The sequence below is a fragment of the Ascidiella aspersa genome, chromosome 7 (genome assembly GCF_963924565.1).
Source record: "Ascidiella aspersa chromosome 7, kaAscAspe10.2, whole genome shotgun sequence".
NCBI classification, from domain to species: domain Eukaryota; kingdom Metazoa; phylum Chordata; class Ascidiacea; order Phlebobranchia; family Ascidiidae; genus Ascidiella; species Ascidiella aspersa.
In genome coordinates, this window is record NC_139453.1 from 26868727 (window position 1) to 26892184 (window position 23458).

The following is a 23458-nucleotide window of genomic DNA, read 5'->3' on the forward strand; positions in this document are numbered from 1 at the left end:
TTATATATTCTAAGTTGGCGACTAGGCCTGTGCGCGAATTTCGTTATTGACAATGCCCGCAATTGAAATATATTTTTTTTTAAACGGTAAAATTTACATTTTCGTATTTTTAAAGGCTTTTATATTCAATCGCGCAAAGTTTTATTTTTCCGCATTCAAAAAACTCGTTTTTAAATACTCATCAGTTGGCGAAGGCGGTCGTGTGCTAATTTTGTTAAAACGGGGTCGGACAAAATATTGAATGATAACAATCCCCAAAGTATATTTTGTTTGTCGAACGATAACAATTGCCTAAAAAAATAAAAAATGATTATTTTTAACAACACAATGCGTAGTTAGTTGACCGGGATGAAAATTAGCTGTATTTTGTTTGTTTGTTCCGCTAAATACGCGCGAAGTCGCAAAAACGTTTGTACGAGTTTGAGCTAAATTGATATTTTTTTCAGTATGATTTAAACCTTGGTTAAGCTTGTTTCATGATGCGCATGTTTTATTTTATACGTTAACTCGAAAATTTCCCGCACTTCCGTGTGTATCATCACCCAACGCTAAAATAGCTTTAATTATTCAGCGAAGCCCTGGATCAAAGTTTAGAGCACTGGGTTAATGAAAATATCGATTGGAACGCTCAAAACGTGGCATTTTGCGATGGATTTAAAGCGAAAGTCGTTTCGTGAGATCAACACATAAGCGAAAAATACTGTATAAAGATCGTACATACAGCGCCGCGTATGCTTGGGTTTGCTGAAAGAAAGCGCACTGGCCTGAAAACGAATCGAACAAAAGCGTGTCTCGCTGCCCAGCGCAGTATTGCCAGAATCGCTCTTTCGCGATGTCTCCGGGCCCTGGCGAAAAGCAACGGGCTGGCACACAACACACTCACTCATTCGCATACAGAGAGGCAGCGCTGAAGCCTTCATGCCTCGCGTGTCCTTTCAAAAATAAAAACGAACCACTGCCGACTTCCTATTATTCCTCCCTCAACCGCTCCCCTTTTCTCTTTATTCTCTCGACCTCTCCCGCTCTTTCTGCCTTAATGGTCGATTGTCCTCTCTCGCCCTTTCTCTTTTTTTCTCTCGACGTGCTTCTCTCTTTTGTAGCGGGGAGCGCCGTTCTTTTCCCTTTGTCCTTTTTTAGTGGCGCGGCTGGTTTTGCTTGCTTATGGCGTATCTCGTCGCTCGCTTGGCTTGACTGGACGCTCTCTCTGGCCTTTTCTGACAGAAACGCCTATACATTAGGCAGCGGCCGCGTTTCGACACAACACACAAGGCTGCTTCTCTCTGGCCACCAGGCCTTGTTTCGCTACACGCAGCAGTCTTTGTTAAACAACCCGACCATTCGCACAGTGCGCGCGCTTGTGTTCCTTTTTATGTCCACGTCGCTAGTTTTGTGTGAACGCGCTCTGTCGTTGAAAGGAAGACCGTATCCAAGCGCTGACAGCAACTCGAAAACGTCATGTTTAGATGTCCGCGCAAAAAGCCTATAAAACGTCATATTTTTTTCTGTTTACCGCTGCCTTTCAGTATCGCGTTTCGTCATTCGGCCGTTTTTGCTTTTCGGGCCAACTGGTGAACCGTATCCGTGAGTTGTTGCTTTTTCTTTCACGTAAAAACTCACCTGTTTACCAGAAGCTCTCGAGGGTATTTCTATCTTTGTTCGCTGGGGAAAAACAAAACGAACGTGCATTTAGGAAAAACAACTATACCCAGTATACAAGTTTAGTTTTTCTTCAAGAAAATGTTTTTTCTTGGCCTCTAAAGCTGAACGTTTTATTAAAAAATAGTCGCTTTAATTATTTCTGCGTTTTGCGTATATGCTTACCAGTTAAATATTTTATTCACAATACGTATGCCTAAAAAACCCAAAACCTCTCAAATGACAGCGTTTAATGTTTAGACATCCCAAACCTGTCATTTGAATAGGAAAAGGATCACAATAGACGCGTGATTTATTTTTACACAGCTATTTTATGGCGATGAGGCCACAACGCTGTAATAATATTTATGTTCGCCATTTTTATCGACCATGTTATTACCCGACGTTAATAGGCACGCCATAAAGATATCGCCACAGTATGTGTGGCTGTTGTGTAGTACTGTGTTGCCGGGAGTTGAAAAAAACACATTTTTCTGCGGACCCTTTTGCACATTCTTTAGGCAAAATTCACGGATAACCAATCTTTAATGTTGTTTTAACCGTAATGATAAATTATTTGTTAGTTTTGTTCGTTTATGTTTGATGTTAATTCATAAAGGAAAAGCATTATTTTAAAAGTTCATTTTTTACCGCCGGAGTCGAAAAATGACCAAATTTTGAGATTCTTTGTTTGTTTATGTTTTTGTATTTTTTTATGTTCCTATTAAATGTCTATTTTTCCATTTTACACTACTCCTGCAAAATTGAATAGGGTTTTAGGAGCCCTTAAGTTGAAAGGTTGTCGAAACGATTACGCATCTGCACGAGAAAAACAAACGTTTATGTCAAAATTTACCCAAATAGACAAACTATTATACAACGCTATTAATTATTAATACGTTTTACTCACTTTGTAACTCGCTTTGACTAACGATAACACATGATTTTTTTAAATATGCGCCAATAAGACGTACGTAGTAAGAATATCAAAGCCCATACTGAAGTAGATATCATTTTGAACGTTTCGAATAACTCTTTATTCATTTTCAACATCAATGATACCTACTTCTGTATAGGCTTTGATATTCTTATTACGTCTTACTACAATCTCAACCATTATGCTTCATTCTTAGTTGCAATTTAAAAAAAACGGCTAACAGGTTTACGTCGAATTAGCGTTCGTGTTCCCCTGACCCAAATATATCTTCTTTTCCAGACAGGATCTATGTCATAGGACAGCCGTTTTTCGCATAAGTAGAGCAAAAAATGTGCCCGATTGCAAAATCGCGTATTTCTTAAAACGAGATTCCACCCAGAGCTTCGATCTGGGCTATTTCTGTCTATTTGTTTACGACGTTCTATCAGCGTCGAATTGATTTGCTGGTTTTCCATGTGAGCCGCAAACAGCTGCCTCCCGCCCGGTCTTCAGGCCTTAAAAAAATCGCTAAATTCACAATGAACTTTATCCTCTTGGTTTGTTATGATTTCCGAAATTTTAAGGCACGGATTTGAAAAAAAATAGGTTGTTTTTTGCAGGAAAAAATATATAGGAGATTAATCGTATGTCGTCGTAACAAAATCGCTAAACGCACAATAAATCGCGTCATTTTGGTGATATATTTAAACAGTACTTTAAAAAAAAGAATAGGTAGTTCACGAAGCAAATTTTTATGATCAAAAATGCGTTTATAAAAACAAAAAATGAATCCAACTTTTTTTTTAAGTTCTTTCTTCGCAGGAAGATTTTTTTGCTGAACAACCCGAAATATTACATCTGCATGTAATTATTTTTCCTATATTGCTTAATTGGCCATAGTAACGTCGCAAGATACGGCATCGATTCCAATCGGCAATTCTTTTTCCCTAAATTATCGGCTGTCGGAATATAACATGACTTATCAGACCGCTCAAGCTTAAACTGTCGTTATCTGCCACACGTCAAAAATCCAGGAGCCGGTTCGCTTGCGGTGAAGTGCATTTCGTTGCGGCCAACTCTTGTGTGCCAGCAGCCACGACCGGCAGCCAATCAGAGGCCGCCGATCGGTCACGTGCCAAAGGTGAAGCCGCCCAGTCCCGCTCGAATGTCAAATCGCTCTCACGCTGTCATAATATTGTTTATTACATCAAAGAGCCGCCGCCAGTCGCCTGGACGCACCTTGCGGCCCGCGAGCGCGCGCGCCCACCCTCTATGACGTCACACACGCGCGCTGGGCCCTTTGTTTTCCTGGAGTTGTGCACTTTTGGCGGTGTGCTGGTGTAGCGGCGACTAGAAAGTGTAGTAGCACCCGTTTAGCGACCGGCTGAGATTTATCTTTGCCGCTGTTGCTGCGGTTGGGTTTCCTTTCTCCCAAAGTTGCCCTGCCGGCTTAAGCTCGCCACTTTTGGCTTGTGTGTGAGTGAAATGCGTTGTGGAGGTGTCCCATTACCGCACTTCGCCGTCAGAACACGCACGCGCTGCTTTAAGTCGAAATAACACGCCGCTGTGTTGTTGTCGTCAGCTGATCGGGGCAGATGCAAATAATTGGCTGCGTCCCTGTGCTTTGGTGATTGTGTTGTTTTGGCTGTAGCCGCCAACGCTTGATGGGTTCTTCTCTGATCACCGGTCCTGGACTTTAAACGTTCACTTGCATTGTTCTTTTTTGCTGCGTCTTTTTCATGCCATTGTTACTTGGAACTTATTAGTAGTTGTGAAGTGAGCACTTCCTCCTCGAAAAAAAGGAACATCTATCTGCCAGAACTTAGCTGTTTTTTTAATTTTTTTAAATATTTTTCAATGCCAACAAAATCTGTCGTTTAAACAAATTTTTTTCTGAATTTTATGTTTTTTTCTGAATTTTACTTTTTTTCAGATTTCAACGTTTTTTTTTCTAAATTTTACTTTTTTTTGAAATTTTACTTTTCAATTTTTTTTTTTTTTTGAAATTTTACTTGACCTTTAATTTTATTTTTAGTATGGAGCAGCCCCACCCGGCCACCCAGACAAGCCTGCAGAAATGAGGGGCTTTCCCCCGCAGCATTACCCCCCTTCCCAGCAGCACGGCTACCCCCCAAATGCGGGGCACAACAGATACCCGGCTCAGTCTGGACCCAACCCTCCGTACAGCCAGGTAACTTTTATCCTTGGTCTTAATTTGTTGTGTTGGTAAGGTAAGCACATTTTTACAATGCGTTGATGGAAATTTAATATGTATGTTTTAATTTAACTGTTATGCAATTGATTATGAAGTGGCTTTACATGAACATTATGTGTATAAAGATTCATTTTAAAGTGTCCCAGAATTTTATTGAAAACTTCCTAAATACTTCATAACTTAAAATTTACACATAAAATGAAATGAAGACAAAAACAAGTTCAAAACATCAAATAAAAATATTAACAAAAAGTTAGGCTGACCTAATTTCTCACAACTTCTGAACACAGAATTAAAAAAGCATACTTGAGTTAATATTTGACTATGTTACTAAGTATTTTGCAAGTAAGCTGCTTTCCATCCTGATTTACTAATTTGAAAATTCACCTTCTCAACTTTCACAGCAATCATTTCTACACAGACAAGCCTCACCATTTTTTAGTAAAATCTTGTTTGGGATAGGTATAGTTGTTGTTGAACATGAATAAAGAGTTATTCAAAACATTCAAAATGATACCCACTTCTGTATGTGCTTTAAAATTCTTACTACGTCTTACTAAGGCACGAAGCATAATAGTTGGAGCTTGTAGTAAGAATATCAAAGCCCATAAATAGGTAGGAAGCATTTGTTAAATGTTGAGAATATCTCTTTATTCATTTCCAACATTGAATAAATCAAAAGTTATTTAAAATGTTCAAAATTATGACCACTTCTGTATGAGGCTTTGATATTTTTAGTACGTCTTACTAAAACCTCCAACCATTATGTTCCCTTGTTTGGGATAAAAATTGACATCCTCTTCCTGTGTTTAGTACGATGGCTACATGCCGCCCCCGGGTCCGATGAGTTACCCCGCCTCCAGCATTCCATCTCGTCACCCCGGGGTTTACCAGCAGCAACCCGGGGCCTATCAGGGGTACAACATTCAGCAGCACCCCGGGTACTACAGACAAGCACACCCACAGGGATACTCTGCTGCCGTAAGTCACATTGTTTGTCTTTTTAATGCTGTTTTTTTAACGATGCTTTTGATATTCTTACTACAACCTTAAACCATTATGCTCCAAAATTTTAGGATTGTTTATAGCAAATATTATTCTCTTGGGAGTTTTATTTTGATGGGTTAAAAAAGGGGCCACCAAAACAGCCTCGGCAGACACAGAGTCACCCGTAATAACAATGAGCAACCCGTAGGCCTGTCCTAAAAATAACACTGCGTTTAGTAAAATTGAGTTTATTTTAAAGAAATATTTTTATTGCACTTTGTATTTATATGTGTATTTGAGATTTATATGTAATTGACAAGATCTCTTAAACAAAATAATAAAAATGTTTGTATAACAAATGAAAGTTTTAAGAGTCTATTAAACTGAGATGCTATGCACGACTCCATACTCATGGAAGTAATCATCTTGACACCTGTCAAAAAGTTTGTTTGAACATCCACAAGTCAAAATATGATGATTCAGTGTCCTTGTTCTTTACTTCTTTTAGGTTTATAAAACAGAATGGTTATATAATTCCATTTCCATATTCATATAATTCTAACTAGAACTGGTATCTGTTAGTAATCTCTCCTTTAATATTACTTTAACTACCAGATGTTCGTACATCCTCTTAATTTCAATACTGCACCACACTTTCAACCTACCACAAATTTAGGATCCCCAGATGGCCAACCACACCCCTGCCCCACCCCCTTCCGACCAGGGACATCCCCCAAACCTGGAGCAGCAAATGATGTCACCAAACAGAAGAACACCACAACCCATGCCACACTCGAATCCCGGTTCAGGTAATGTTAATAAAATATCAGTTAGTTGATCAGACGTACTCTACTGTTGTGTTTAATGTAGTAATTTTGTAAGATTTAATAAATTTATTATGTTAAAAAAAATTAGGAATTCTCTTAATATGTTAATGCTGTGTTTATATGTTTCGAAATTGTTGGTATGAAAAATTCTAAAAACAATTTAATTTGTTGTCAAGACGTCTGCTACTAACAGTGTCATTTTATTACTTAAAACATAGAAAATTACTTTCTATACTTAAAATTACTTTCTATACTTCAGGAAAATACTCAAAGAAAAGTATTTCTTAAGAGTAAAATGTTCGACTTCTGACGGTAGATACTCCAGTATGTTTAGGTTTTACTTGCTGATCGACATATTTTTTCTGTCAAGTAAATTGCCTACCCAAAGTTTTTTTGCAAATCCTATATATACATACCAATGAACCGTACAAATACACAATGTACATTCTCCAGTTCAGAAAGGCTTGATCACAGAAACACACATTGTGTATATGTACGTTTTAGTTTTGGAAAATACACGCTGTTAATCCCCTTCAATTGATGTTGTGTATACGAACAGAATTTAAGCAATAGTGCTATGGTTGTCCTGTGTAGCTCATTTGGTAGAGCGACTGTCCCAGTATGATCAAAGGTTCGAAGTTCTCACCGTAGGCTAGTGTTTTCTAGCCTGCCTGGCTTGCACAATAATCCTGATCAGACTGACTGATTTTAGTAAGCTTTCTGAAGGATAATTGTGTACCACACAATGACACAACCACTGTTTTGTTTTTTCTGCCAGCAGTCCAATCCCCACTCACTGCCTCATCTCAATCCCCTCATGTTCATCATTCCCACCCCGCTGTAGCCCAACTGAGGGGTCCCTCGCCGGCCCCAAGCTCACCCGGGTCGTCTGGCCAACCCAGGGTGATGTCACCCCCATCAGTACGACCCAGTACCCCCCATCAACAGGGGGGTTTGCGGCCCCAGGGAGACGGCCCCGATGCAACAGGACAATCACCCATGCAAGGTTCAGGAACCAGCTATTTTTTTTTCTTGTTAAAATAGTTCTATTACAATAAAAAGAACATAAATATTGTACTATTAATAAATGTTTGAAACGGTTAGCCTTACTTTTTAGAGGTATAATTTTACATGTTTTATAAGCATTTTTTAAGATTTGAAATTGATCTTATGGCCTTCTTTTTAATAGTACAATATATATTTCTGTAAATTAAAAAAAATGATTTTATGTTTTATACCTGTATTTATAAGCAGTCTTAACATCCTCTGATACGAAAGCAAGAATCTTTCTTTTCCATTTTATTGTCTGCGCAAGATTCCTTCCTTCCTATAGTGTTCCAGCTCATCAACTAATTTCACTTTGTTTTATTCAGGCCCCGGTTATGGCCACTACCGAGGTTACCCTGGCCAAGCCCCGGTCGGGGGTGGTCCCACACCCCAGCAAGCCACCTATCAGCATCCACAGCAGGGTGGTTACCCTCCGCAGCATATGATGTCACCCCAGCACGCCCAGCAGCAGTCTATGTACCCCGGGGGCGGCCAGCAGCCCCCCACGCCCCAACATCAGTATCCCAACACCTCACAGCATCCGGCCAATAGCACGATGAGACCGACTGGTATAACAAATTTATTGTATTTATTTTTTTTTTATGCTTTTATGTTTTTGATAAGTTGCATTACATGAAACTGTTGATCTAAATCAGCCATGGTCACCAAACCCTTTTTATAAGGGCAGGACCACTGTAGACCTGTTGTTTGTAAGAATTGACAATTGCAGGCTGGATGTAAATCAACTTCTAAAGGTTATACAGTTTCCAACTAGAAATCATTTTATACCAGTATCCAAAAACTGCTAAAAATACTGTCCTTCTTTAAAGTTTAACCATAAAGAATTTAAAACTACTACAAAAAATAATTAAATTAAACAGACTTGACAACCAGGTAACTTCCAGTCTTATTACTACTACTGCTCTTAGCGACGCTGTCTTTGCAACATTCATTATTATCTGAAAAGTATGTAATCTAAACTAAATTGAATGTAAATCTATTTCCCCAGTTTGTTTTTAGGATAAGAGTTTAATATTTAGTTTCCACAAATCCAAATCTAATCTACTTTTCAGTTTTCTTTAAATCCAATTTAAATTAGGTGAAATATCTGGTCGTTCAACTTTTTCCTTTCATCAATTTGTGTTTTGTTGTGTAGGTCCCCCTAGCGGTGGCAAGCCAGTAGCACAACAACAGCAACAACAACAGCAACAACAACAGCAACAACAACAGCAACAGCAACAGCAACAACAACAACAACAACAGATGCAGTTACAGGCAGGAGGGGTGCCGCCAGCAGCTGCTGTTAGCTACAGCAGCCAACAATCGCCTGCTTACCAGCAACAGCAACCAAGTATGTACAGGCTAAAAAAAAAACTGTGTGCTATATTGTGTGATGTGTGCTGGAAAATTTAGCATGGTTTGCAGTGCCTTTGGTTTTTGATTGAGCTGGTCACCACAGCAATTTGTAATTGGATAAATATTTTTTTTTCTTTTTTCGGGTTGTAGGCAAACTGCTTTTGGGTTGTACATTGCAATTGAATACGTTTTAACAGCTCTTACGTAAACCAGTGGTACCAAAACTTTTTGACAAACGCCACCCTAATGAAGAAATAAATGCCAAATATTTGTTGGAAAATACAATTGTACGTCTGGAGGCCGAACAATCCTGAAAAAATGTCTTTTAGTATCTTTAAGCTGCTTTTGGAACCACTGACATAGACATTGGGCGTAATTGTTGTACCCAAGTCAGTTATGGTGATATTAAAAAAAGACAAATATGTTCACTTATTTATATCTCATAAGTTGGAAAAGTTTAAATTTTATTTTCGTAGGTGAAATAAGTTTTGTAAAAAAAACTTCTACCAAATGGTTTACCAATAATATCAGCCGATATTGCACTTTTGATATAATATAATGGTATTTCAGCTTGGGTATATGGAATAAATCGGTTATCGTGTTGGGTATCGTTTGACAAAACATAAAATAAGTTATAGATATCTGTCAAAAAAATTGATTAGCTGTGGTGACCCAGTTTGCAGTGCTGCAGCGTTTTTTCCACTTATTCATACTTTTGCATGTTTGTATGCAGGTAATTGCGCTCCGTATTACGACAGTATGACGCAGCAACACTACCCTATGCATCAAGGTATGCAAGCTAGGCTCGGATGTTATCAATTTTATGGTATTATTGTCGGGTGTAATAGGGGAACAAAACAAACCATTTTTTAAAATAAATTTTTGAAACATAATTTCCCGGTAAAGTTTCATGCTGTTTTATACAAAGAGATTTTTTATCATTGTTGCTTAAAACATTCATTTCTCATTTTTTCATTTTTTACATCATGTCTACTTACAAATAAAACAAATTTTTCCTCATTTTAAAACACTAATTTTTTTAACAATACCGAAATCATTTTGAAATTCTTGTGGTGAAAAAATCTTTGTTTATTATTATAATCATTTTGTCATTTTCAAACTACAAGAAAACCGCCCCTGGCTCACTTGCCACAGATTGTTTGCCAAATCTCTGCCTGTCAATTATTGAACCAAACCAAACCAACAACAGGCTGATTGATTCACAATAAATGACATCATTAAAACCTTCCTGTCAAAGTGCAAAATGAAACGGCAGTTTTTCGGGGAAATACCCCTCACTTGATTTGTGTTTTACTGGCATGGCGTGCAAAGTTTTTGGTTTTGGTTGTTTTGTTTTACTTTTCATACAAAAATCTCAAAATAAAATCGATATTTAACGACACTAAGAAAGCTCACCCCAAAAGATTTTATTTGTTCACATTGTGGAGCTTTCCTACCGATTAAAATTTATTTTATTCTTAACAAAATGAAATGAAATGAATTTTTTTGCCGACATATTTGAGATGACATTATTTTATGTTAACTTTTTATTTTTTTAAACTATTTAAACTGTAAACAAAAATCCCCAACTTTGCAAAGCAAAGCTACAGCTACCATTTCTTGACCCAGCTTACAGTACGGGAACCCCCTCCCCTGCCCCAAGCGAGAGACGACCCTCCCAACAGGGGTCCGTTCCCCCCACTTCCGTGGCCGGCACTGACGGTCGAACCGGAGCTGCTGCTGCCGCCGCCGCAGCAATTGCAGCCGCTGCCCACACTGCTCAGCCAGGGTAAGGATTAAAATGAATGTTTTTTTGAGGTAAAATTAATTATGATTTTTTTTTAAGTATTCATAATATTATTGTACAGGTCTATAAAAACTTTTTTGTTCAAATCTATATACAAGATTTAAGTAATGTTAATCTTGAATTCTTAGAAATAAAAACAAATTTCATTTTACTGAAGCTTATCATCATAAAGTAGAATTCGCTTAATTAATATTTTTAGATGAAGGTTTGTCAGAATCAAAACCACGGTTATCTTGCACTGTTTTTTGTTGTTGTTTTTTTAACATTGTTTTTTGTCTTAGAATTTAATATAAATATAACTTCTTCTTTTTTTTCTTGATCATTTTTGTTCCACTTTTACACTTTCTTGTATTTTTTTAAACTCTGCCGACATTATAATTTCTATTTCCAATTTTTTGTAAATGTATATTTTGCTAGTTTCCTTGATCGATTTTAATACACTTGTATTCGTTGAAAGCCAATATTGCGACTTCTATTTCCAGAATGTCTCCGTCCCCGAAAGCAGCTGCCCCGCCGCCGGCACCAACCCCCACTTATTACCCCCAGCAGCCCCCAAACATGCGCCCGGCTCACCCCAACTACCACAACATGCCGCAGAACCAGAAACGCGACGACATGCACCAGTACCAAATGCGGGCTGGTTACCCCAGGATGCCCCAACCCGGGGCAGCCCCACACAGAATGATGGGGCCCCAGCACATGCCAAACCACCCCAATCAGGGTCATATGCCCCCACCGGGTCCTGGTTATCAATATGGGTATCCCCCTCAGTCTGGACCGCCCCAGGGATACCCAGGTGGCCCGTACCCACATCCGCCCGCAGACCAAAGTCACCCACATCAAATGGCCCAAGGGGGTCCTTACCCTCCTACACCATCGAGTGGTTACCCTGCTTACGAACCCCCACATGCCCCACCTCAGGAAGAAGTTCCAAAAACGAAGGTAAATTTTATTGCAGTGATCTTAACATTGTTTCCAAGTCCTGGTCAGCTTTGCTGTAATTTAGTTTAAAAATTTTTAGAGGGGAGAAACAATGTTAATAGAATTGTAATTAACGGACATGGAGAAAAATTAAGTTAAACTTTGTATGCTTATCGCTATAATATATAACCTTTTCTCTATTTCAAACGACAGAATACTTTAAATTTAATATAGGATAAATATTGCTATTCTTATTTTTGCTATTCTTATTTTTGCTATTGCGTTAAAAAGGTCCTTTTGAACCCCTATATTATTAAAAAAAACTTATTTGTTGTTTATTTGTTTCTAAGAAAAACAGTGCAGTACAGCTTGTGTAATTTTTCAGAAAATAAACTCAAACTTTCTATATGCTAAATGGCAAGAATCTACCCCTATTATCCCAAAACATCCCTTCTTGTCTAATTGCTTTCTAAAATACTCCTTGTGCTTTACAGCCTGCCCGGTCAGCCTCGCAAAAATTGAATGCCCTGTTCGAGCCTGCTGATGAACCTGGGAGAAGGGAGTTTATCGAGAGCGTCTTCAAATACTGGGAGAGCAAAGATCTGCCCCTTAAGAATGCCCCACTCATGGGACGCAAGACTCTGGACCTCTTTCGACTTTACCAGCTCGTCAAAGAAAGAGGCTTCTGGCTTAGGGTAATTACTGTTTTAGCGCAAACAATTTATTTTGCCAATTAAACTGACTTTTCAGTTAAACCATGAAATTTACTGTTCATCATGTCCTTTTTGGAAATAAAATAATTTCAAATTGTAATTTTTAATCAAATTAAGTTCAGTTCACATAAATTTTGTATTTCAAATATCTTTGAATTAAAAATGGCAAATAAGTGTTATCAACTTAATAAAACTCTGATTTGGAATTAACATTTACTCAAATCAAGTTCAGTTCACATAAAATTAATTTAAATTGGCAGAGACTTGTGATAATTTTGTTCAGCTTTGCATTCTGTTTTTGTAATCAATACTTTGCCAGAAAAATTAATACAAATAGTAGTGACGTTATTATTTAGAACTAAAGTTGAGGGACATAACGCTACAAATTAGATTTTTTTTCTCAAATTCCCAAGGCTGGTGTGAGCCTCCTAATTTGCACCCACAGTTAAGAGTAACCCTAAAAATGCCCCAATTAAAGCTATGAGTGCAGAGTCAGAATTTTTCTCAGTGACAATATGTTAAACATTTCGTAGATTATTTTTTATTACAATTTGCGGTCAATGTTGGCCCTGTAGGATGTTTATGATTATTCTCCCCCCTCCCCCCAAAAACAAAATACACATGAAATTATAAATAAAAAAATATTAGGATTCTACATTCTGAATTCATTATTCAAGATTTGGAACCTAGTATTCTAGAATCCCCTGGGATTCTAGTTTAAATATGCCTAGCCCCAATGGTTTTATCCTGTTTTTGCAAAACTAAACTTTTTGTCATTGCAGGTAACTGAGAACAAAGGCTGGGTGGACATCAGCAAGCTTATGGGACTGGGGTCGACCAGCACTTCCGGCTTCACCCTCAAGAAGCAATACTGCAAGTACTTGTACGGCTTCGAGTGCAAGATGGAAAGAGGGGAGGAAGAACCACAAGAAGCAATGGCCAGGTTGGAAATATTTTTGGTTGAAAACTATTAAAAGTGAGGGATGTTTGAGCACCAAAGCCCATACAGAATTATTTATCATTTTGAAGGTTTTGAATACCTCTTTGTTCATTTTCAACATACATGTTTAAAATGAAATACCTATTGCTGTAGGGGCTTTGGTATACTTCATGCTCCAGAGCGTTGTAAAATTCTTCCAATTGCATTCCAATACTGATAAACCGATAATATAGGTGTGATGGCAGTCACATTCCTTACTTAATGACGAATGGTGAAAACCCAATGTTATTAAAATCAAATCATGAAAAGCTAATGTTTTTAAAGGTTTTTAGGTCACACTGTTTTGCAATAGAAAGCTTGGTTACCTTTTTTTATTTAAATTCCACCTTTTAAGGTATAAAACGCTGAGTTGTGTTACAAAATCTATCCGAAATGGCTCCTAACGGAAATTATGTTAGTATCTATAAGAACGTATTTGTTTTTAGAAACCTACTTGCTGGAGGTTTTAGTTAGACGTAGAATGATATCAAAGCCCATACAGAAGTAGGTAGCACATTTTGCGATTTTAAAAACACTCAAAAATACTACAGGGTGAGTGAGGCTAATCGCAAAAAGAAGCAACAAGCAGAGCAGCAAGCAGCAAAAGAAGAGCCCCCGAAAGCCCAGACCCCAAGCGCATCTGCCCCACCTAGTGTACAGCCACCACATCAGCCAATGGAAACGTCGACACCCGGGCAACAACCCGGATATCCGGGGCAACATATGCCTTACCCCCAAGACCAATACCACCCTTCGCACATGGGGTTGCAACAGTACCCACCCTACATGAAGAAGCCCCCTGGGGGTTACCCGCCTCACCCCATGCAAGGACCCCCTCGGCACCATGCTAGACCCATGGGGGCTTACCCTCCTGTTCACCCGTCCAATACTTATCCCCCGGCACACAACGCCTCTTATCCCCCGAGTGCTCAAACCCCGGAAACCCAATCACAAATGACCAGGCCCCAGAAAATTGCAACCCCGGTGCCCCCTGCTTCATCTGATGAGCCCCCTAAAGAGTCCCCCGACCCCGCAGCACCCTCAATTCGGCCCCCGGTTCCGGTCGATACTTCTCTGGCTGCAGCAAACCCTTTTAATGAACCCAAGGGTAACCCCCCTTCAGCGTCACCCAGCTACCCTCCAAACCACCCGCAATACCCCCACCAGCCTCAAATGTCACCCCATGATGCATATAGAGGTTCTTACCCTCCAAGACCGGGGATACCACCATCTCAAATGCCGTATCCAAACAGGTAAAAATATGAATTTGCAATAAAATAATACTTTAAAGAGACTTATTCTGGTTATGTTGTAAAAAAATGCATAAACATATTGATAAAATGCCACCTTATACTTACCTAACATTGTCAAAATAGCTTTATACATAGTTTGGTTCTTTTATAAAAAAAATTTTATAAGTTTACTTTGAATTTCTTGAGAAAAATGTTTTTTTTTTAATTTAAAAAAAAAAAATGCTTTTTAATGTAAATATTTTTAGTATACAATGTGTTATAATAAAAACGTATTCACAACTGTGCTTTGTCATTGCCTTACAGTTCAACGCCGCATTCGCGACCACTGCCACCGACCCCTTCCCACCCGGGAATGGGGCCGGGAAACCACCACCAAAGTCCCTCACCCAGGAATTCCCCAGCTTACCCGCCCCCTTTGCCGGGACACCCAATCCCTCCTAGATCATCTTATTCTGGACAGGTGAGTTTATCAAAAATCAGATTGATCATAAAATCACGGTTGCCATAAAGTCTTTAAAGCTTTAAAAGTCAAAATGTCTTTGAATTGATTTATAGTTTGAAAAGTATTTGAAAAACCTTATGTTTTCCAAAAGTTTTTATTTCATTTTATCATCAGCTTACTTATGTGTTTAAAAAGTGCCAGTAAGTAAGCAATTTTTCAGTTATTTTTACTGTGTTGGCCATGAAATTTTTAGTGTTTTGTAGTTTAATTATTTAGTAATAGTCTTCTTTAAAATGTAAAATGCCTGTTTTTTGGTATTTCCAGACAATATTTGCTAAACTCTGTAAAATTTACTGAACAGTGTCTTAAAATCCTAAAAATTTTTTCGTTGCAGCCTCCATATTCGCAGCATGGCAGTTACCCTTCGCCAGGCCATTACCCCGGCATGAAGCGCAGAGCCCCCGATTCCTACCATGGACCACCGAGCAAGTTTATCCGGCCGGTCAGTCCCAATTTATAAACAAAATTACATGTGTTTCTCATCCTGTGCTATGCGAATGCTATTCATATGTTTATTTATGACTACAGGGTCTTTTTTTTCTTACTTGTTTTTTTTTTAATATAAAACTTGAATAAAAAACAAAAAGTATATTTGAAAATTTGCCAGTAAAAAGTCAGACACTGTTCTGCATAAAACTTCTTATAGAACTTATTTTAGTTATAAATTGATAATACAAAATTTAGAATATTTTTGTTAATTTTGGTAACTGATTTTCCAGGAATCTCACCCTCCCCATTACTCTTCCCCCGCTTACCCCCCAAACCACCACCCCCAGTACCGGCCCGACCACGACCCCGCCCACAGATTTTCCTCGGTTCCACCCACCCACGTAACCTACAGCGGCATGGACGAACAGGGAATGCCCCCTCACCCCACAAACCCCTACCCCGGGGGCGGGTTCCAGAGGAGGAACAAAAACCTGGGGCCGATGGGCTTTCATAAGAACGAAGCGGGGCCCATGTCGGGCCGGTGGTCGGGGTCCACGCCACAACGAGTTGCAAGCCCCATTCTGTACTCGAGCAAAATACACGTGGCCAGACGGTGAGTCGCCTAATATTCAATGAATATGTAGATGAGGGATTTTTTTTCACTGCATTGTTTTAAGCCGTTTTAATGATCTCGATCAGGGGGGTTCGACCTTCGGTACGCAGAGCAAACATATGTAGTCCTAACCTCACTCTCGTTTTAAAGGAAGACAATACTTTCGTATAAGTAGAGGTTCATACTGCCTAGTTTGAATAGCTATCATCGAGTTTGCTTTAATATTTATTAAGATAATTTTATTATAAGATCGTAAACGACTAGTTTTTGCTTGCATTCTTTGTGCCTTGCTCTTTGCTGCAATTGCGCTGTACCAAACAACAATAAGAATCAGAAGTTTTCCATACAAACTGCCATGAAAATTGCACCCCTTATACCAATCGTTACCGCCTCTGATTTTAAATTATTCAGTATATGAAATGTTTGTCCTGCTCAGCTTGAAAAAGCGCAACCTTCATACTTTATGGACCAGAACTGTTTTTAACGTCCCCTCTTTACTTTCAGATCCCACCACAGCCAAATGAGCAAGTCGAGCATGTTCTTTCCTCCAGGCTGCGTTGAGTCCACAGCGCCTCGCATCACCAAGTTTCAGAGGAAAACTTGCAGAGATGGTAAGTTACTAAAAACGGGAAAGGAAAAATTGGGACCCAACATAAAATATTAATATTTTTCGTCCTCAAGAATCTGTACTTGGCCTACAAAAGTTGTAGCAGATTGGTATTTTTTTACTACATGAATCTAATTTAGTGCAATCGCTCTGAATCATTCTCTAGTTTATAACTCTATATCAGGGGTAGGCAACGTGCGGCCCTTTTCCATTTTTTGTGCGGCCCTTCACCTTCTTCCAGCTATTTTTCCCTAAATAAGGGAAATTTTGCTCTATCAGTTTCTTGTTTGAATCGCGATGTAACCCATAGGCTGCAACGCTACACTAATGCAGTTGAACTCGAAAGCATCGGTTACAAAACAATCTTCATTCATAAAGTTTTACTTCTGTCACATTGTTTTGATAAAGAATTGTTTTGCAACAATTACACTTGGCTGGTACGATCAAGATTTAACAGACTTTTGCCACGCATATCGACTTTGACTGAGATGGTATGTTTAACAGATGGTTTTGAATTAAGGATGTTAATTAAATTGTACTGAGCCGAGTAGCTCATTAGTTTTTCTATTAAAAGCTTAAAATATAAATTAGTGTTTATTTGATATGCGGACCTTCTGTAAGCATTACATTGCCTAACTGGCCCTTGTGTTAAAAAGGTTGCCCACCCCTGCTCTATATGATCAAGATTGTCATACATTACCATAAATTATTTCATTTTTATGCATTGTGAAAAGAGTTAAGAAAACTATAAACTCTTTAAAGCATTTGTACAGCAGAAAAAAATAATTTTCTCGCTTCGTCAGTCCCTAGAATGAAAATAAATTCACCTTCTCAAAGCTATATCTAAAAAATCGCTTTTTGAAAAAACTGTTCGGCCAAATTTAACCCATATTGAGATGCTCACCTAAGCAACCCGTTTTTGTTGCAGTGGGCGTTACGGAGGCGTGGCGTGTGATCATGGCACTAAAGAGCGGCTTACTAGTGGAAAGTACTTGGGCTCTAAACGCCCTCACCATCTTCCTGTACGACGACCAAGCCGTCCGACAACTGAAGCTCTCGCAACTACCAGGGCTGCTCGACTGCCTAGTCGAACATTACAGGTAGTGATTTACTTTAAACCAGTTCTTGTTGACCTGCAGAAATTTGTTAGAGGGGCGTATCTTTTTGGAATCCAAAACCATTGGCAGCAGGTTTCTGCTTGTCGATCACTGTTCCACTGACGCGTATATAAACAATAAAACTCAGTTTTAAAAAACGAGTAAAGGTCGACTGCCTAGTCGAACATTACAGGTAGATTTTTGAAATCAGTAATTGTCAACCTGCAGTACACTACGCAAACCTTCTTAATTTGATAGAAGGGCGTATCTTTAAGGAATCCAAAACCGTTGGCAGCAGGTTTCTGCTTGTCGATCACTGTTCCGCTGACGCGTATATTAACAATAAAACTTTTAAAAAACCTGAGTAAAACCAGGATCAGACATTTTTTTAAGGAATATATATACAAATGTTTCATTCGAATTATGGAACTGACGATGTCAGTATAGGCGAAATTTACTAAAAACATTTACGAAAAGTAAGTTCTTGTAAACATTGTTTTTTTGAGGGACTCCAATGATTTTTGGAAATTGTTTTACCAAGAAATCTTCACATACTTCAAACAGTGGCGGCCAGAGGTCACCAGACCCAACCTAGAAAAACCTGCTTGTGAAAACAGCTGTAGGTTGTGGTAGTAGCAAAACACACGGTTGTATAAAATCAGTAAGGTTCGGGAACCACTAGGTCAAAACAGATACAAGGCAACCTGGGAAGTTGAACGCTTCCCGGCTCTGCCTGTGTGATGCTTGGAGCGCCTCTGTAGTGGCGTAAAGTCTTAATCACAGTATCAAAAATCATCTCACGTCCTATTTCTTCTCTCTGAATTTTCTCGACAATTGCGTCGGGTGTTTAGATGGAAGAATTATGACCATGGGCCATTGCATATTCCTTTCACGTTGCATAGATGTTACACATCTGTGAGTGCAGAGTGAAACCATGCAAGGGACATTTGAAATCCTTTATTTATAAACCAGGGTTATCACAATGATGTAAATAATCTTGTAAATGAGCAATAAATAGTCTTTTAAAAACTCGGTTTTAAGTCCTTGAATAGTATTTGAATATATTTTATGTCCTGTGTATGCTATACGTTTAGAAACTACCTTAGTAACGCCAATTTAAAATATTTGTTATTATATTAACCATGACATTTATACTGTTTTTTTCGAATGATACTTATAAGCACGCCATATTATCCAATTTTAGGTCTTAAAAATCCATAACTTTTTTAGAAAAGTTAGTAAATGTCTTTGAATTAAGTTGATAAAAATGGGTAGCAACCCCGCAAAATATCCTATCTTTATAATCCACATGTTAAACTCCGTGTTTAGCAATGATAATTATCGTCTAATTAAAAAAAATCAAAACACTTGACTCTTCACAAACTGCTTTTAACAAGTCTTGAGTTCATAACAATTCAGTTTACAATAAGCGCGCGTCAAAATATGTCAGCACCACTCAACAACGATTTTCTCTTTCGACAGACGCTGTCTGGCCGAGCTTTTCTCCCTTCCCGGCGAAACGGAAGCCCTGGGTGTGACGTCACAAAAGGAGGGCGCGATCAAGTTGGAGGGGGAAGGGGAGACCGGGGCCTCGGACACGGAACCGGAACCGGATTACACCTTCACCACGAAACCCCACAAGCAACGCGGAAGGAAAAAGAAAAGTAAGTGTTGTGCTTTTTTTGTTCACTTTGAGTGAGCCATGTTTTTTGTTTAATTTTTTAGCCGTTTTTTATTTTAATGTAAGGTAATTTTTTTTATTGTTCCTTTCAAGTTATAGAATTTTATTTTAAGGTAAAAATGTTTTTTTTAAGTTATTCCTTTCAAGTTTTAGAATTTTATTTTAGGGTGAAAATATTTTTTTAATATTCCTTTCAAGTTTTAGAATTTTATTTTAAGGTGAAAATGTTTTTTGAATATTCCCTTCAAGTTATAGCCGGCTCATGTTTTACTTCTTAAAAGCTGTTTCAAATTTGACTTTTACTTATATTAGCAATTCTTTTCTTTTAATTTTTATGTAATTATTTTAATTTTATAGTGATTTAGGATGTTGGTTTTTCACTATTTGGCAGTGTTGTAAACAAGTCATTTAAAAAGTACTGAAGTCCCAGTCAAGTCATTATTAGAGCAAGTCAATTCCAAGCCAAGTCCTTGTCACAAAAGTTAAACGTTAAACTATTCGAATGGGTAAATTCGTTCGATTAGCAGCAATAAATCAACTAAAAAAAATCACAAACGCAATTAACAGTCAAAAAATTGTTTTTAACCCAATGCTTAATAAAACATTTCCCAAGTCATTTGTTCAAAAGACTTGAGTCAAGTAAAGCCATTTAAAAACAGTGACTTGAATGCATTTAAGTCTAAAGGCCCGTTTACACTACAGCTGCACTGAGCTGCACTGGGCGTGAAATTGTTTTCACTTCAGCTGCAGTGAGCTGCGCTGGGCGTAAAAATCGCTCCAAACGTAATGTGTTTCTATAGCTGCACTGGGCTTGAGTTTAGCAAAGCGTGGAAATCGCTACAAAGCGTATTTTTAAGCTAGCTGCAGCTGCTGCACGGGGCTTGAGTTTAGCAAAGCGTAAAACGCTCGCCACAATAGAATTTAAATGCAAATTACGCTTTGCTCAGCTCAGTGCAGCTGTAGTGTAAACGGGCCTTAGTCAAGTCAAGTCATTGACTTAGGTCAATTACAAGGTCACGGATATTCCGCTTATATAACATGTATAGAAAACTTACTTTAACGTACTTTCATCCCTATTTTTTTTAAAACAGCACTAAATATTGCAACGCTATGCTTAACAGACATAACTGCATTTAATCAATTGTTTTTGTTTCCAGACTGCGTGATTCCGTCCAAGTATTGTAGCAAGTTCACCAAACTGCCAATCAAGATTGAACCGAAGACAGACACCTTCGTCATGGATAAATCGCACCAGTGGGACTTCGCTCACCAGGTACTTGAAAAATGTTCCCTGAAAATGTTCTTTGGCAAACCGCAGCTCGTTTTGCTGTTTCCTATATTTTTAAAATTTTTTTTTTTTATTTTAAAAAATATAAAAAAATACAATGAATCGGTAAAATTTTTACGAAACGTTTATTTTGGGGTTTGTTGTTTTAATTTCATCTTTTAGTGCAAACTTTAATACAAAGTAATGCAAAAACTAATTAAGGTTTTGGAACGTAACGATTTGGAGGTTGTAGCAAGACGTAATAAGAATATTTCGAATTTTCAATTTTTTGGGGGTTATTCCAATTTTTTTCAAAAAAACGTTTTTTCTACCGTCAGATGGATCTTACCGACGACTTATCGCACATCGTTCTGAGTTTCGCTCAATCCTCGAAAGTGCTAAAGCCAATAGAAGACGAAAATCAGAAAGAAGCGGCTCATCCAAACCTGGACGAGTCCACTGTGGTTGTCGAGGCAACCCTGGAGGATGTCCTCTCAATCCCCTGCTCCGTCCTCTTCCCGGACGAGTACGACATCCACAAGACCTCCATGACCTCCATCTTGGAAGACACACAAAAGAAGGAAGACGTTTCCTCTGAGCAAAAAGAGAGCAAATCGCTAAAGACCGCCCTTGTAAAGAAAGTAGATGATGATGATGTTAGCGAGAAAATTGAAGCGCTTAAAAATGAAATCACGAGCGGTGACATAACGACCAAAAACCCTGACGTCATTGACAAGCTAAATGACGTGACTAACAAGGGCGACGATCTAAAATTGCTCGACGAGAGTAAAACGAAAAACGGTCTGTCGTCGAGTCCCGACGCAATGAAGAGCAAATCGAAGAAAGTCATCGAGGAGATAAAACTCAAGGAGGAAGTAAAAAAAATGGAAGTGGCTCCTCCGATGTGCAACGGCGTCCAGTCCGACGAGGGATCAAGCGATGAACACGCAAAGGAAGATTCTGCTGAAGTTTCAAAAGACACAACCGATGCTCCGAAGGAAGCTGATAAAGAAGAGGAAGAAAAACCGATTGAACTTAAAATCGAAGCAACGACAGACGAGAGTGACGCAGTTAAAGCTCCCGAGAAGGTCTCTGAGCAATCCGTGGATGTTGTGATGGCTCCTACTCCTTCACGAGTCCGCTTTCGAGTCGAGAGCGTCCTCAAGGAGCGCAACGTGGTCCTCCTGGAAGACGAGGTCCTCGGAAGCGAGGGAACGATGTCGGACGCTCTCTCTGGATCCGTGGTCGCCTCCAAGACCTGCTCCCGGTTCGAGGAGCTCTCCCAGCGCGCCCAGTGCATCTCAAACATCATCCGCGGTCTTTCCTTCATCCCCATCAACTGCTCCGACCTCTGTCAGCATCGCAGCCTGATGCGCGCGCTCTCCGGATCCCTCTTGTTACGTCACAAGCACCGCACGCGCCCGCGTCACGTACAACAATCGGACGCGGCGGCCAACTTCTTAACCTCCGAAGGCGACCATTTCCCCTCTTCCGCGAAATCACCATCCGTGCCGCGATACTTTGTCGAGTCTTCGGACTTCGCCGCTAAGAAAACGCGCACCTCAGAGCTCTTCGCTCCCAGCGACGATCAGATCGCTCCTTCCGGCAAAAAACGACCGCGTTTTAGCATCACCGTTTATGACGAGGAAGACAGGGATACAGCAGAGGCGTACAAGAACCCATGGTGGTGGGATTGCGTCCGTCGCATCCGGGAGGACTCCCTGGTCATCCTGTCCAACATCTCTCCAGCCCTGGACCTATCCAAGCTGCCTGATGATCACACGGCGCTCGCGGTTATCGAGGCCTGTCTTCATTGGACCGTTTGTCCTTCTTCTGATGCCTCGGACGCATTTTCAAGCAAATCAAAGTAGGTTTTTTAGTTTTACAATGAATTGGTGGGCAGTTTATATTGGGATCGCATAAGGAACAATTTTCTATCACTCAGTTTAGAAAATTTAAGCATTAATTTCCATGTTTTACAATTTGAAAAATATATATTAGTTAATTTAGAGTAAGACGTAGTAAGAATGTTTTTACGAACAGTTTATATTAGAGTAGTCTGGCAAGCAATTTTATTTTTCAGTTATGAAAATTGATTCCAAAAGTTAGTTTGTTTTCGTGATTCACAATTTGGGAAGAAATTAATAAACTAATTTAGGTTTTGAAGCATAATGGTTAGAGGTTGTAGTAAGACGTAGTACACTAACTATGTCAAAGCCCATACAGAAGTACGTATTATTTTGATCGTTTCATTTATCTCTTTCTCCATTTTCAATATCAATACAGAGTTATTCGAAACGTTTACAATTATGACCACTTCTGTGTGAGCTCAAATATTCTTACCAATTTAGCTTTAATTTCTGTGCTCTGTTTTGGTTTGTTTCTTACTAAACTAACCAAACACTTCATTCTGCAGGAATTTCGTGTCGCCGCAGCGCCTTGCTCTGGAAATTCTCACCAAACTGACGATAAAAGAACACAACATCGATCTTATTCTCGCTACTCGACCCTTCAGCAGGATAGAAAAGCTGTTCAACTTTCTGGTAAGTCGTGAAACTAATTTTTATCTTAACACTTTTGGTCATCATATATTTAACATAACAATT

General features: G+C 39.0%; 1 protein-coding gene across 3 annotated transcripts in view; it reads left to right on the top strand.

Moving 5' to 3' along the window:
* Window positions 1-23458, top strand: part of LOC146138736 (uncharacterized) — a 34792-nt gene that overhangs the window by 7792 nt on the left and 3542 nt on the right. Inside the window, exons 2-22 of one of the 3 annotated variants that reach the window (XM_083393491.1) lie at window positions 4587-4742; window positions 5580-5747; window positions 6430-6562; window positions 7359-7586; window positions 7954-8196; window positions 8784-8978; window positions 9717-9773; window positions 10613-10772; window positions 11273-11732; window positions 12206-12406; window positions 13207-13367; window positions 13955-14656; window positions 14960-15116; window positions 15493-15600; window positions 15878-16200; window positions 16705-16811; window positions 17736-17907; window positions 19387-19568; window positions 20743-20858; window positions 21191-22719; window positions 23269-23395. In XM_083393491.1, coding sequence (XP_083249617.1) covers window positions 4587-4742; window positions 5580-5747; window positions 6430-6562; window positions 7359-7586; window positions 7954-8196; window positions 8784-8978; window positions 9717-9773; window positions 10613-10772; window positions 11273-11732; window positions 12206-12406; window positions 13207-13367; window positions 13955-14656; window positions 14960-15116; window positions 15493-15600; window positions 15878-16200; window positions 16705-16811; window positions 17736-17907; window positions 19387-19568; window positions 20743-20858; window positions 21191-22719; window positions 23269-23395 — 5685 coding nt within the window. The remainder of the gene's footprint in view (window positions 1-4586; window positions 4743-5579; window positions 5748-6429; window positions 6563-7358; window positions 7587-7953; window positions 8197-8783; window positions 8979-9716; window positions 9774-10612; window positions 10773-11272; window positions 11733-12205; window positions 12407-13206; window positions 13368-13954; window positions 14657-14959; window positions 15117-15492; window positions 15601-15877; window positions 16201-16704; window positions 16812-17735; window positions 17908-19386; window positions 19569-20742; window positions 20859-21190; window positions 22720-23268; window positions 23396-23458) is intronic. The other 2 variants (XM_083393492.1, XM_083393493.1) reach the window with 2 other exon arrangements.